Source organism: Rissa tridactyla, chromosome 2, assembly GCF_028500815.1.
Source record: "Rissa tridactyla isolate bRisTri1 chromosome 2, bRisTri1.patW.cur.20221130, whole genome shotgun sequence".
NCBI classification, from domain to species: Eukaryota; Metazoa; Chordata; class Aves; order Charadriiformes; family Laridae; genus Rissa; species Rissa tridactyla.
The window spans coordinates 37695765-37708405 of NC_071467.1; the positions used below are offsets into that span (position 1 = coordinate 37695765).

Sequence of the window (12641 nt, forward strand, 5' to 3'; positions counted from 1 at the left end):
CAACAATGGTTTATAGCAATTCGAGGTTTTAATTACAATTTTTTCTCCCCCGTGGTGAACAAATTTGTATCTGTGGTCTTCTCTGACTACTTCCTCTAGAACCTGCTAGAAGAGACAAATATATCTGCTTTCCTCAATTATTAAAATACTGCCTTTTACTTGTAAAGGAACATGAAGATTTCTATAAAATTCAAAGAATTCAAAAAATGTTCTCATAAGCACAACTGATCAGTCAAGTTAGGGACATATTTTGTTTTTTCTGAATCAAGCAAATAAGAGAGAAAACAAGGAGGTAAATCGCTATACTACATGTTAGGTTTTCACCCAGGAATAGCTGAGGGCAGTACTAGTGGTTCTCCTAGGTATCCTGACCATTTGTGAACACAATGCATAATAGTAAGATTGGAAAGGAGAAAAACAAGAAATGAAGATATGAAGAGAAAACTTAGCTGCTAAAGCATTATTAACCCTGCTTCGTGCTCATCTGATTTCAGTTAGATCCAGCTGCTGGTTGTGTCTCAAGTTTAATTTATACAGGCCTAAGCCCGTCTAAATCACAGCAGTCTCCCAGAACTGCCTGAAGGGCACTTTTCTGACATGAATCTTTTCAACACTGAATTACGTATACCTGTCCACACATGCCTTGGAAACTAAGGCTTGAGAAGCAATTATTCAGTTCCATTCTCCTATTTCTCCTTTACGCTATTTGTGCGGGGAAGCCACAAGAACCTAGGATTTCGGGTACCCTTTAAACCACACCAACTCCTTGGTCCCACAGGCAAATCAAAATTATGATGATGATGTGGATCACGATTCTCCAGAGTACTTCTCAGGAACACGTATTAGTGATACCAGTTAGGGGGGCAAGGGCATGGAATGGGAATCAAATTAAAATAAAAAAAACTGCAAGAGAATAGGAAGATGTAAAGACTGATGGTGAATAAACAACCTAAGATTATAATTTTACATGTAAACCCATGTATTTGGTTAAGAAGAGGGCACAGAAGCCAGTTGCTGGAAATCTCTGACAAAAGCCCAGATGCCATGGATGAAAAGGGAGAAACAAGAATATTTAAAATGGGCAGGCAACTTCTGAAACGCAGTGATGAGAGAAGGTAAGACAGGCAGAGTGTGTGCTCTCTTTGAACAGCAGAAGAATAATGCCTTTTACTGTTCAGCTCTCTGACCATGCACCATCCACAAGCATTACAGTTGCAATGAAGTTAGTTACTATAATTTATTAACATAGAAAACCTTTTTCTGACCCTAATTTCTAAAACATTAGAAGATGCCAACAGTTTTATTGTTCTGTAAACATCAAGATTCCTTCTGATAAATACCACCCTTACATTATAGTAGTATTGTAAAAAGATAATGTTTATATTATTGAGAGGCAGGAAGTCATTTGGACCTTGCCAAAATGATATTTTGTGGTAGATTTAAAACCAAATTTATCTGAATAACCTCAGCTCAATATTGAGGGTATATGACCAATGTCGAAATTGGTTAAGTCTATTAATTCTATTTATGGGCAAACAAGTTATGTGAAAACAGTCTGTTAGGCTTGGCTTCAGAAGAGGGGACAATGAAGGACTGTTAAAGACACTTGCATTCCTTCTGAGCTGTGAAAGAAACCATGATTAATACTTGAATATAATTTAGTTTAGGCTGAAGATAGACCTGTAGAAAAGAAGTCCAAAAATATTTATTCATTTTTCACTCAGTAAGAGTCACCATTAAACTAGAAGTAGTATTCTTAGTATTGGAGTGTAAACCCACTGTGATTGACTCCAAAAATAGGAGATATTTTTGTGGTTGTTTTTATGATTTCCTAACCCAGGGCCTGAAAATATGATTGTATATGAAATGAGAAATACCAAAAGTCAGAGGAGGAGGAGTTTGTTTGGTTTGGCCGGTTGGGTTTTTTGGAGGTTTATCTTAATAAAACTTATCAGAAAGTTCTTTTCCAGTGACCTGAAATTTAGCAGTTTCTTTATGGGACACCATGGAAATCAGCCAATAAAACAAAGGAAACTAAACACACACACAAATCATTTAAAGCTAGACTTGACACAAGTTTTTGTTCCCATGTAGACTCCTAGGTGCAAGTAGTTTTATAAAAATAATTTTGCTCATTATTACATTTCTCTATCAAACAGCACAGGAAATAAAGCAGAAGATACAGGCAAGATTTTCCGGAGAGGAAATCCCAGTTATTTTCTTATAAAGCCAGGGGAGAGAGCAGAAACCCCCAACTCACATTGTCACTTGGTGGTGAAGAGGAACAGAGTACTAGGTAACTTTTAGGCAGTGGTGGGAGGGAGGTAGAGGAGGAAGAGTGATAGGATCGGTTGTAATGGAGTGAGTAAGCGAAAATCAGTGCCAGGAGTTTGGCTTCATGGCAGAATAGGGAGCATAATTTTAGAGGGATAATAATTTCAGATCAATGACAGATAAGAGCAAGACATAGGACAAAAGTTGTCCTGCAGAGTCTTCATCTCTCCATTTAAGATGGTAGAAAAAAAGGGAGTTTAATTTCAAGGAAAGTCCCATTTTGGTGTATCAGTCCCATGAAGTTTTGTGACAAATCAGTCAAGCCCAGTGGACTTCAGCAGCAACTGAAATACCATAGCACATGCACATACGGTTCGCTTGTCAGAAGAGACGATTTTCTCTTCCGTGTCTGAAGCCAATAGAGGGAGCCTGAGACAGCTGAGATACACTCCACTAACCTTGTTACTAAGAACATTAAATAGTCCTGAAATTCAGGCATTTCCCATGGACTACACTGTGTACAGCAAACCTTGCCTAAGAGCAACACGAAGCAGTTGTATCTTTCCCCTTCCCTTCCCCAGGCTCTCTATCATTAACAAAGTGTTTATTTATGGTCACGCTGTTCTTACTAACCTTCAACAAATTTTCTGATATTCTGGGCAAGACTCCGGACACCGCTGGGGAGGTTCCAAGGGTCTTGCTTGATGTGGAGTCGTAGCCTCTTTGGACAGTTCAGCTTCGGTTCCATTTCCTGTTGAAATTCTAAGCAAGGACAAAAATAATATTTTCCTGCTTTAATCTCCTGAGAAAGTCACAGTAAGACATTAGTTCTTCCTAAATTTTTTCACAGCTTAAGGAGCTGTGAACTTATTTAGTTAAAGTTAGGGTGACAGATCTGAGTCATCTAAGCTCCCTACTTAGTCAAAGAAGAGAGAGAGCGAGCAGCACTCTCAAACATGATTCTTCCTGAACCAGGTACGTAAAATAGAAGATGCCTGTCTCCATGGAGGAGACAGAACCCTGGAACTTTTAGAGGCAAAATTAATTCAATCAGAGAATTAAACTTAAAATTACTTATTGCTTAACCTAGTCTATCTTTCAAATAACTAAAGTGCTCCTTGTATGGTCCATCAAGATGGTGCAGTTCAAGAATAGACTATCTGACTTGTCCGTATCTTGTGTCTAACCGAACATTTATTATATCACTGAAAGGATAACATTTTGTTGTGTGACCCTGACAGGAATTCAATCAGAAACACAAGAGAGAAGAAATGCTCTAGGTTCATCCCCATTATCTTGGTCTCAAAGTAGGAAATAAAAGAAAACGGAAAAAGAAAACGGAAAAAGAAAACGGAAAAAGAAAACGGAAAAAGAAAACGGAAAAAGAAAACGGAAAAAGAAAACGGAAAAAGAAAACGGAAAAAGAAAACGAGGAGGTTATGTGGTCTTCCATGCAAATTCAGTGAGGGGGAATTACTTCAGGCTTTGTAAAACCAGATAATTGGTGTAGAGTAATTATGCTCTGTTGACTTCAGTAGAATTTTGGTGATTTATAAAGCCAAAAGATCCACCCTCTGGCCATTCAAAATCAGTTTTCTTTGCCAAAAAACATATGTACAATCAATAAAATCATAATCAAACCTATTGTACATATTAATACGACATTCAGTCTCCGATTGAGCTTTTTTTTTCCTTTTTTTTTTTTTTTTTTTAAAAAACTCAGTTCACTGAAACAAGTCCTTTGCATTTTTCATCATAGTCTTATGGCTACCACCAGATATCTATTTATACACTTAGACTTAAGCAACTATATGAGTGTTAGCAGAGTATCTGAAATTACATACAGGATTTTTTTTTAAACAACCAATAATACTTATATAAGCATATATTTGCCGTAAATACTACTGTGACTATAAATTTACATTTGCAGATTATTTAAAAAACAACTTCACAAATAATGTATCTACAAAAAATAATAAAAGTTTGGCATTCATAACAAATATATCAGAAATGGCTTCAGTAGTTGAGACAAAAATACCTGCAATACACAAAACCTCTTTCTTGCTTCAAAAACCTCGTCAATTCTATAGTCAGTTCAGAGTCTACTATTTAGAGCTGACTTTCCAAAAAACCTGAAATTCTTTCGTATGTTGTGTAATAAAAGTGTAAGAAGCCAGTTTTCAACTAAGAATAAGATCTACTTCACAAGTACTTCAACAATTGCCAAGATTAAGCAAAATCAGTTCTTTAACACCCAGCTCGAGGAGTAGATAGCCATATCCATGTACCCTTCAAGTCGCCTTTCGATTCTCATAGATAGAATGAAATGTTACCTTGGAGGCCTCGACCCGGTGTAAAGTATTTTGTCTGCTCAAAGGCCCTCATCACAGCTGGTCCCTTCAGAAGATTGACAATTGAATCAACCTGTTGGGATCAAGGTTCTGTGAGAAAGATGTTTTTTACACCAACAATTAGAAATTCTTTCTTTAAGAAATACGGACTACAGAAAAGCAGCTTTCGATTCTTTCTTAACTGATGGCTAAATTAAAACTTACTAATGGCTCTAGTTAAAGTAACAAGATAGGGAATGTTAGACTAAATCTAAGGATGTGTTTAACTTGCAGTTTTGAACTATTTACAGAAAACTGAAGGAGAATGAGTAAATACATACCATCCCAGTAAACAGTGGAAAGCAAAAGTAAAAAGAAAAAGAAGTATTTGCTAAAGACATCTTAGCTCAAACATGGACATTAGTATTAAAGCCAAGAAAAATAATCTCATACTTGACCAAAAAGATGCTCCAAACAGCTATGGAGCTTGTCCTGTTTATCATGGGAGATTCGAACACTTATGGGAAGCTCATCACCTGAAAAATATTTTAAAATGAAAAACTGTTTACAAGTTTCAGCATATTTTCCAAAACCTTTGTAGCTTAGATAATCTGCTGTGCACATGCGACTGATGCTTCGGCTTTCAGGATGATAGTAACTGTTCTACCTACATATTTTGCATTTAGTAGCCACTCCATAATACAGAAATAGTTCTCAGAGAAAGGACCATATTCAAACCCCAACTGGACATGTCCCTGGACAACCTGCTCTAGATGACCCTGCTCAAGCAGCAGATAGGACTGGACTGGATGATCTCAAGAGGTCCTTCAAACCTCAATCATTCTGTGACTAGAACACGCGATTCTTCTATGCTGGAGAACATCCTAAACACCAGACTAAATGGCTAAGTAGTGTGAACTTAATACAGCAGACCACAAAGTCACTGAAATGCATTCACCCTAGAATTTTTTGTAGGGATTCTATAGACAATTCACAATCTTAATGTACTTACTAATTAAATGGGCCTGAGATTTTAGTAATTTAACAAAAATACGGCATCCAAATCCTGTATTTCATATGAAGTTTTTAGTAGTACATACCACATCTCTCCTAAGAGAGCACAAACGAGAAGGACTCTCCTAGGTCACTGCCCTCAGGCAGTCACTCCCTCAGACAATGGGTGATGCAACCTGAACTCTTCCAAAAGCTGTGAAAAATTGAGCTTAAAACTGGTTTTCCTCCTTGCTGTTGCAGTGACAGATAAGAAGTATCCACTTGATAATTTATAATCTAAATTTATTCATGGTCAGTCTAGACTCATTTTTCTTATGTCAGTGAAACACTTAAATAGCACTTTTCTCTCCGTGATTATTTTTTCAGCTCCTTTAGATGTCCTTACAGCCAGTAGTTATAACCTTCCACAGGATTTTAATTGCAACAGATGGAGCACAGTGCCAAAGAGCCCTGATCTGGAGTTAACCAGGTTAGCTTTGGAACTAGGAGAAAATGAAGTCATCAGGAGAGTGAGAGTTTCACTGAGCAGCAGTATTTATCAATTCGAACACTGCATCAGGCACCTCAGCTGGTAGCTCAGCTTGATGCTGCACAAGTGCATATCAGCCCATTTATATCTTAAGTTGAAGATGCAGACCCTGGGTCTCCTCTTTTACTAAGAGTTCTTTATGTCTTTCGTCCCTTCCTCTGTATCTGCTCTGCTCTTTAAGTATGGACCACTTCTCGAAAGCAGCTGGTTGGAATTGCATTATTCACAAGGTATCTCGGTTACCTTACATAATGTCATTAATACTTTCCTGTCCCAACTCAAAATACCTCTGCTGGTACAACCAGCAATAAAACTTGCCTTCTTTATGTCCATGTCTCACTGGTGGCTCATATTCAACTAATATGCCCAGTTCTTTTTTTTTCCTAAATCACTCCCAAATGATAAACTCCCAGCCTGGAGCAACTATTTTTTATTATTAGTCCCTGAGCGTATGACCTTGTACACCATGCAGTTAAATCCCATCTCATTCCTATTAGCAGCTGCATTTATTTAAATTCAATTTGTCATGGCATAAACAAAAATCTGCTTCCATGTGGTCTCACATTCCTTCCTACAAACATACACAGCCATATCCTGCCGTCTGGGTACTGACGCAGGCTGGGAGAGCATTCCACACTCACCTAAAATGCTCCTCACTCTGTGCAACACAACGCACTGTCAAGGTCAAGGCATGAAAGTGGTGAAAAGCAGTGACTCTAAGAGCTCTAACTAATTTGGTCTGTTCACAGAGATGCTGGAACGTTGGCTCTCTCTCACAGAAGGATTCCTAAGTGCAGCACTAGCTGGGCAGAAGCAAAATGGTAACACTTCTATCACCAAGGAGGATGCAATTTTTAAAACAAAACCAGCAAAACTGCCAGGCAAATGAAAAGAATAAAACTCAGTAAAATGAACAGATGACAGATTCATAGTCGACTTTTCTAAACATACCTGAATCCATTTCATCACTGTGAAAATAAGAACTGCACTGACTGCTACAAATGCTGGTGAACGAGGCAATGGAGTTCCTATTGCTGTTGCAATCGCTTGAAGAAAAAAAAACACAAAAGAAAAAAAAAAGAAATAAAGTTATGTCCTTTAACACAGGCTCTGTATCAAAGTTTTCCCCTTTTAAATTTAATGATGAGATAGTCTGTGCAAATCTTTATCAACAATAAAATCCCTATTCTTAGGCTATCATATAATTTGCAATCCTCTTAGGACATAAAGGAACAGATTTTCAAAATATGAGATTTAATTGTCTCCCTTCACTTTCCATGTGAACAAGTACCTGCAGAATGATAATGTACACTTTTGATGCAAAACAACCAACTTCTCTTACATGAGTGACAGTTTTTCAAACTGTGGCCTCAAATGTTTTAGTAACTCCACGTTTAATTTCTGTACTCCTAGTGCATAGCTAACACAAATGACAAAATACTCTGGTTTATGACTTGCAAACTAGAGTCCATAATGGGTTTAGAAGAGATTCGATCCATTTGAGTAGCACCAATACTCAAACTGCAAACTATTTTTCCCTACTAGCCAAAATATAGTTTATGATCCCATGTCTTCCAGGTTTTCATTTTGTTAGAAATGTATAGAAATTTACATCTGTGACTTCAGTGAAAACTTCTATGCATATAAAATGTCACCCGCACCAGTCTATTAAGGAGATTTGAGGGTTAAAGGCTTGGGGGTTTTTTTTCTGCTCTTTTCTCTCAAAAATAAATTGTTCTGTCCATAAAATGGATGGAGAACGTACCTACTTATGCAGCATAAACAGAGTAAAACATAGCCTTTTGGGCTAAAAAACCTATGAATACAAATTTGAATTCAAAGTCTTCAGAGTTATTTAGCCACATGAAGATCATTTAGCTTCAATGCAGGAAATGCTTAAGTAATTATCTAGCAGAGGGAGTCTTAAAAACCCAAGTGAATATAGGAAAATGTAGAAATGTACCTAAAGGATATTTATATATAATGATCTGCTTTTGGTTTCACATACCCATTCACCAAGATATACATATCTGTATTTTATATATAACGCTGCTGTTATACATGTACCCATCTGCTCCCTATTTGTTTTCTTTATTTTTGTAAATACAGAAGTGATCTTCTACTAGTTTTAGCATACTGACTTACATTTCCTGGCTAAGGTATATGTTTTGGACCTGTAACCAACCAGGTAAGTGAATGGGGAAAACTTTTAAATGAAGCAATATGATATAATTACAATCACATCCATTAAGCAGATGAAAATACATCAGTAACAACATGTTCCTAACAGAGGGTGAACAGTCCCAGGGAGTATTAAGAATTTCTGGCTGGATATTAAGAAACGTCTTCTAACTAACTCTATTCACTTATTAAAGTCTCCAAAGGGAAGATGAAGGTTATTTAAAACTGGATTGTGCAAAGCATGAGAAAATAAAACACAGGAAAATTAGAAACAGACTAGCTATATCATTCTGCATTTTTATTACGTTGTATTGCAAGGTTTAGAATGAGACCCTACAACACAAAATGGGAGCATTCTCACGGCTGAAGTTAGCCTACTAGTTCTAATAACAACCACAGTGGCATTACGTGATCTGGAGATTTTAAGTATTACCTAAAGTAATTATTTAAGCAAAGAAACAAAGAATTCCAATCTCACTTCAACAACTGTTCTAAACTCACCAGTTTTATGATTATTCTGCATAGCGAAACCTAGATTTTATCATTCCTAAACAGCCAGAATGGACTATAAACGACAGAATCAGAATAAAGAAAATATTTTAAACGAAGAGGGAGGCACCCATGTCCTAAGTCACACCTTCTTTGTACACATCAAATCTTGTGCCAACTGGGGAACCTCCCAACTGGAGCAAACACAGGCCACTAGGAGCATCTCCTGCACAGTCAGTTTGACACATCATGGACATGCAGAAACCCCAAAAACACTTCAGCTGGAACAGTGCTTTGCTTCTGTGTTCACCATGGTTAGAACAAGATGGACTTAATCTGTGCAAATTATCTCTACATTTCTTTCTCCTCAAGCTTAGATCTGTTTCTACTCTGACAAAGAGTTCCTATTCACCATGCTGCAGTAATCAAATATTAGCTTATGAAAGAGATCTCAGCAACACAGAGTTCTGTAGAAAAATGACGACCCTACTGAGATTCTACTTTCTGAGCATAATAATGAACCAAGATAATGAACAAATAATGAAGCCTTTTTTCACTTGCAGCTAAAATTTTAATTTAGATTTTATATCATGTAGTTAACCAGTTCTCTCTAAGCAACAGAAGATGATCTTTGTAAGACCTATGCTTGCTATAATTACTCCTTCCTTTTCAAAATTCTTTGTATTTTAATTCACAGTAAATGTGGTGCATTGCAAATTCTAGAGATGTGAGGATGCTACAATATTTAGAATGGAAGAAGGTGAGAAATACATGTTGAGAAACTGATAATTTTCTTTAGATCAGCAAGAGTGGTGGCTCTGGCATCTTGATTTCCATGGCAAATATTTGTTTTGTTGTTCGGGAACATAATAACAAAAATTATTTCTCTTTTTTATATTACGGGTAATCTAAAGTAAAGCTTTACGACTCTGGCTGTGATATTCTATGAAGGTTAGGGATACCGAAATCTAATAGCTAATCTGCACTCATAAAAGAGTCTATTTTACAAATTTCATAACACATCTTGATACTAGTTATTCCTCTGTTAGAAATGTCAGAATTGTTATATCCTGCTATTCCTCATAGCCACTTGAGAGTCTACAAACCCACAGGTCTGAGTTGAGAAATGAAAATATTATTAGTAAAGTTACCTGTAAGAATCCCTGTTGCTGATGGTATCATGACCGGAATCTTCTTGTTCATCACCTGTCACACTGAAACAGACTTTTTTCCCATTCCTTTCCCCCTTTTCGTTATCACTGTCTGCTGGTACTAAAGGCTCAGGCGTTTTACGTTCTGATTTGGGAGAGTATGTTATTGAAGAAAGAAGGCTGTGAGACAAAGAAAAAAACAAAAGAAAGATAAGTTCATGTTTTACCAAAAGTGAGCTAACAAAAAAATAACATTTCTCATCAATGTCCTCCAACATATAATATGTGGAGAGAACATCTTAATTCAGTCCATACCTATTTGAAACATGGGAAGAAAGTGACACAGTCCGCTGTTAAAATGTGTAACTGTGAAACCTATTAGCATTACTAAATACTCAATCTTGTATGAAGGCAATGATTCCGGCTGGGGAAGAAATACAGCATATTCTTGAACACTTGGGGTCAAATTTTGTATTAACATACCTGTTTTTAAAAGCAAACCATGTACTTCTCAGGAAAAATCAAGAAAACAAACTGAAGAAACTGTATCTCTGTCAAAAGCATATATTTTCTCAATTACTACTGTACTAGACATGCCAGCCTGCATCGTAAGCTATTTTACTAAGGCATTTAAAGAATCTTTATTAACATAAAGATACATGTCTGTGTATTTTCTGACATTCAAAGTGTCTAAGCTACTATCACTAGTAAAACTGATGATTAATCTACAAGCTTCTGTGATGAGCACAAGAGTGACATCCAGTCACGAAGAGAGAACAGTGCAGTCTGCTACATTTAGAACATGCACAAATATTGGAAGCAAAAGGTTCATATTCTTGGGTGATTAACTCATGTTGAGATGTTCTAATTTAGTTTCAAGATCAGAACAGCTATAATGGGCAACTGTCCTTCAATTCCTATTACTTAAACACTCCATTAGAATGACGTTTTCAAACTAATATTTGGTTTTGAAAGGCAGTGTTTTTCTTGAAAAAACATACCTTTTAACTACCTGAAATCAGAAGACACTGAATTAAGCTTTTTTCCCCTGTAAAGTACTTAGACACAGTAGCAGGGTTTTATCGTAGCAGTTGTCCAAATGGCCAACTGGCAAACCCTCTACCAAATACGTGGCAGGATTCAAACATACGTTAGATCTTTTTGTTACACGTAATTCTTACTTCTGAAGGGAAACTATGGAAGATGCATATCTCATATGAACAAAATGCTGCCCTAATTGTTATTAAAGGGTAGCATTCACAATTCCTTCATTTACTCTTATTTCATATATTAGCACTGTTACATTACACAAGGGAGGAATTCTAAGTGTTTTAGAGCTCCATCTTAATTTTGGGGGGCTCTGCCAGTTGAAGTAATTTATTCTTTATCCTAACAAAGTTAAGTTTGTTCGGCTATAGTTAACATCAGTACTGCGCTATTTCTCTACTCTTTTGACAAACATATCCTACCAGAAAACAACCTGATCCCAAGCTTTTCTTGATGTTGATGTTTCTGGACTCAGAACAGGGACTTTTTGCATACAAAACATGGTATTCAACACCAACTATAACGTTTTTGAGTTTATACAAATAACTTCCTGACTCTCAGGAATGGACAGAGTTTTAAGAAAGAAATTAAGAAAGCACATACTTTGGAAATGCAATAGGGTAGATTAGCCCTATAATTCTGTCTGTTGACTGCAGAGCCATGAATACATTCCTCACATGGTATATCAAGCTTGGTCTCATTGGAATCATGACCTGATAGATGTTAATATGGGGTTTGACATTAACTTTACGGAAACAAGGATGATAAGTAAAGTGTTTTAGCAAATCTCTTCATCATTTCTGCATAACTTTCTCTATCTAAAAGCTAACAAGAGACAGACATATTTCTCCTACATATTGGAAAAGGTACTGATCTAACTAGAACTAAAATATAGAAAAACTATACAAAAGGCATAATTTTACTGGACTTTAAACCCACGGATCCACATCTTTTGGGCCACATGATGCCTTAACACTTCTTATCAGTGTGAAATCACAACTCACTTCTTCCCTACCATGTAAGTCATCGGTTAGCAGGATTTCACAAGGACAGGAAGAAAGACAGGGCCCATATTTTACAGCAGTGTTCAGTTTCAATCTACCTGCTAGAGCATACATGTTCTTGAACATGCCCTAAGATAAATGTGTTATGGAAATGTAGACCTTAGAAAATGAGTTCTTCATACTTGTAAAACTTATTTTGTGAACACAAAAATACAAAAAGTGATTAGACAAATTCATGGCATATCATTCTAACAGTGCTCTTAAAACACCAATTCCAAGAAGACCTTGTAGCACTGCCTGCTGGAAGATGAGATGAGATAAGGACAAGGATGAACTTATACTTTTGCTTTTTCTTTTTTTCCCATTATCATCCACTTCTAGGAAAACAAAAATAGGCTTTGGGCAGATCCATTCTGGTAACTCCTTGTGGATTTTGTTGTTGCAAGAAAATAATCAAGAGTAAGAAACAAGCATAATGAACTGCAATTTCAGCTCCAGAAAATATCTTCCCCTGAGTAATTATTTGTCAAGACACAGACAGACTATTATATCCTCTTCTTTTATGTGACTGTTTAGTCACTGCTGCCAAGATCTCACTAAAAGACTGATGAAGGTAGCTGGA

General features: G+C 36.6%; 1 protein-coding gene across 1 annotated transcript in view; it reads right to left on the reverse strand.

Moving 5' to 3' along the window:
• PREX2 (phosphatidylinositol-3,4,5-trisphosphate dependent Rac exchange factor 2) overlaps nt 1–12641 on the reverse strand; it is a 186678-nt gene that overhangs the window by 61354 nt on the left and 112683 nt on the right. The window contains exons 27-31 of the mRNA XM_054192997.1: nt 9969–10148; nt 7099–7193; nt 5058–5140; nt 4608–4698; nt 2908–3036 (exon numbers count right to left, since the gene is read on the reverse strand). Coding sequence (XP_054048972.1) covers nt 2908–3036; nt 4608–4698; nt 5058–5140; nt 7099–7193; nt 9969–10148 — 578 coding nt within the window. The remainder of the gene's footprint in view (nt 1–2907; nt 3037–4607; nt 4699–5057; nt 5141–7098; nt 7194–9968; nt 10149–12641) is intronic.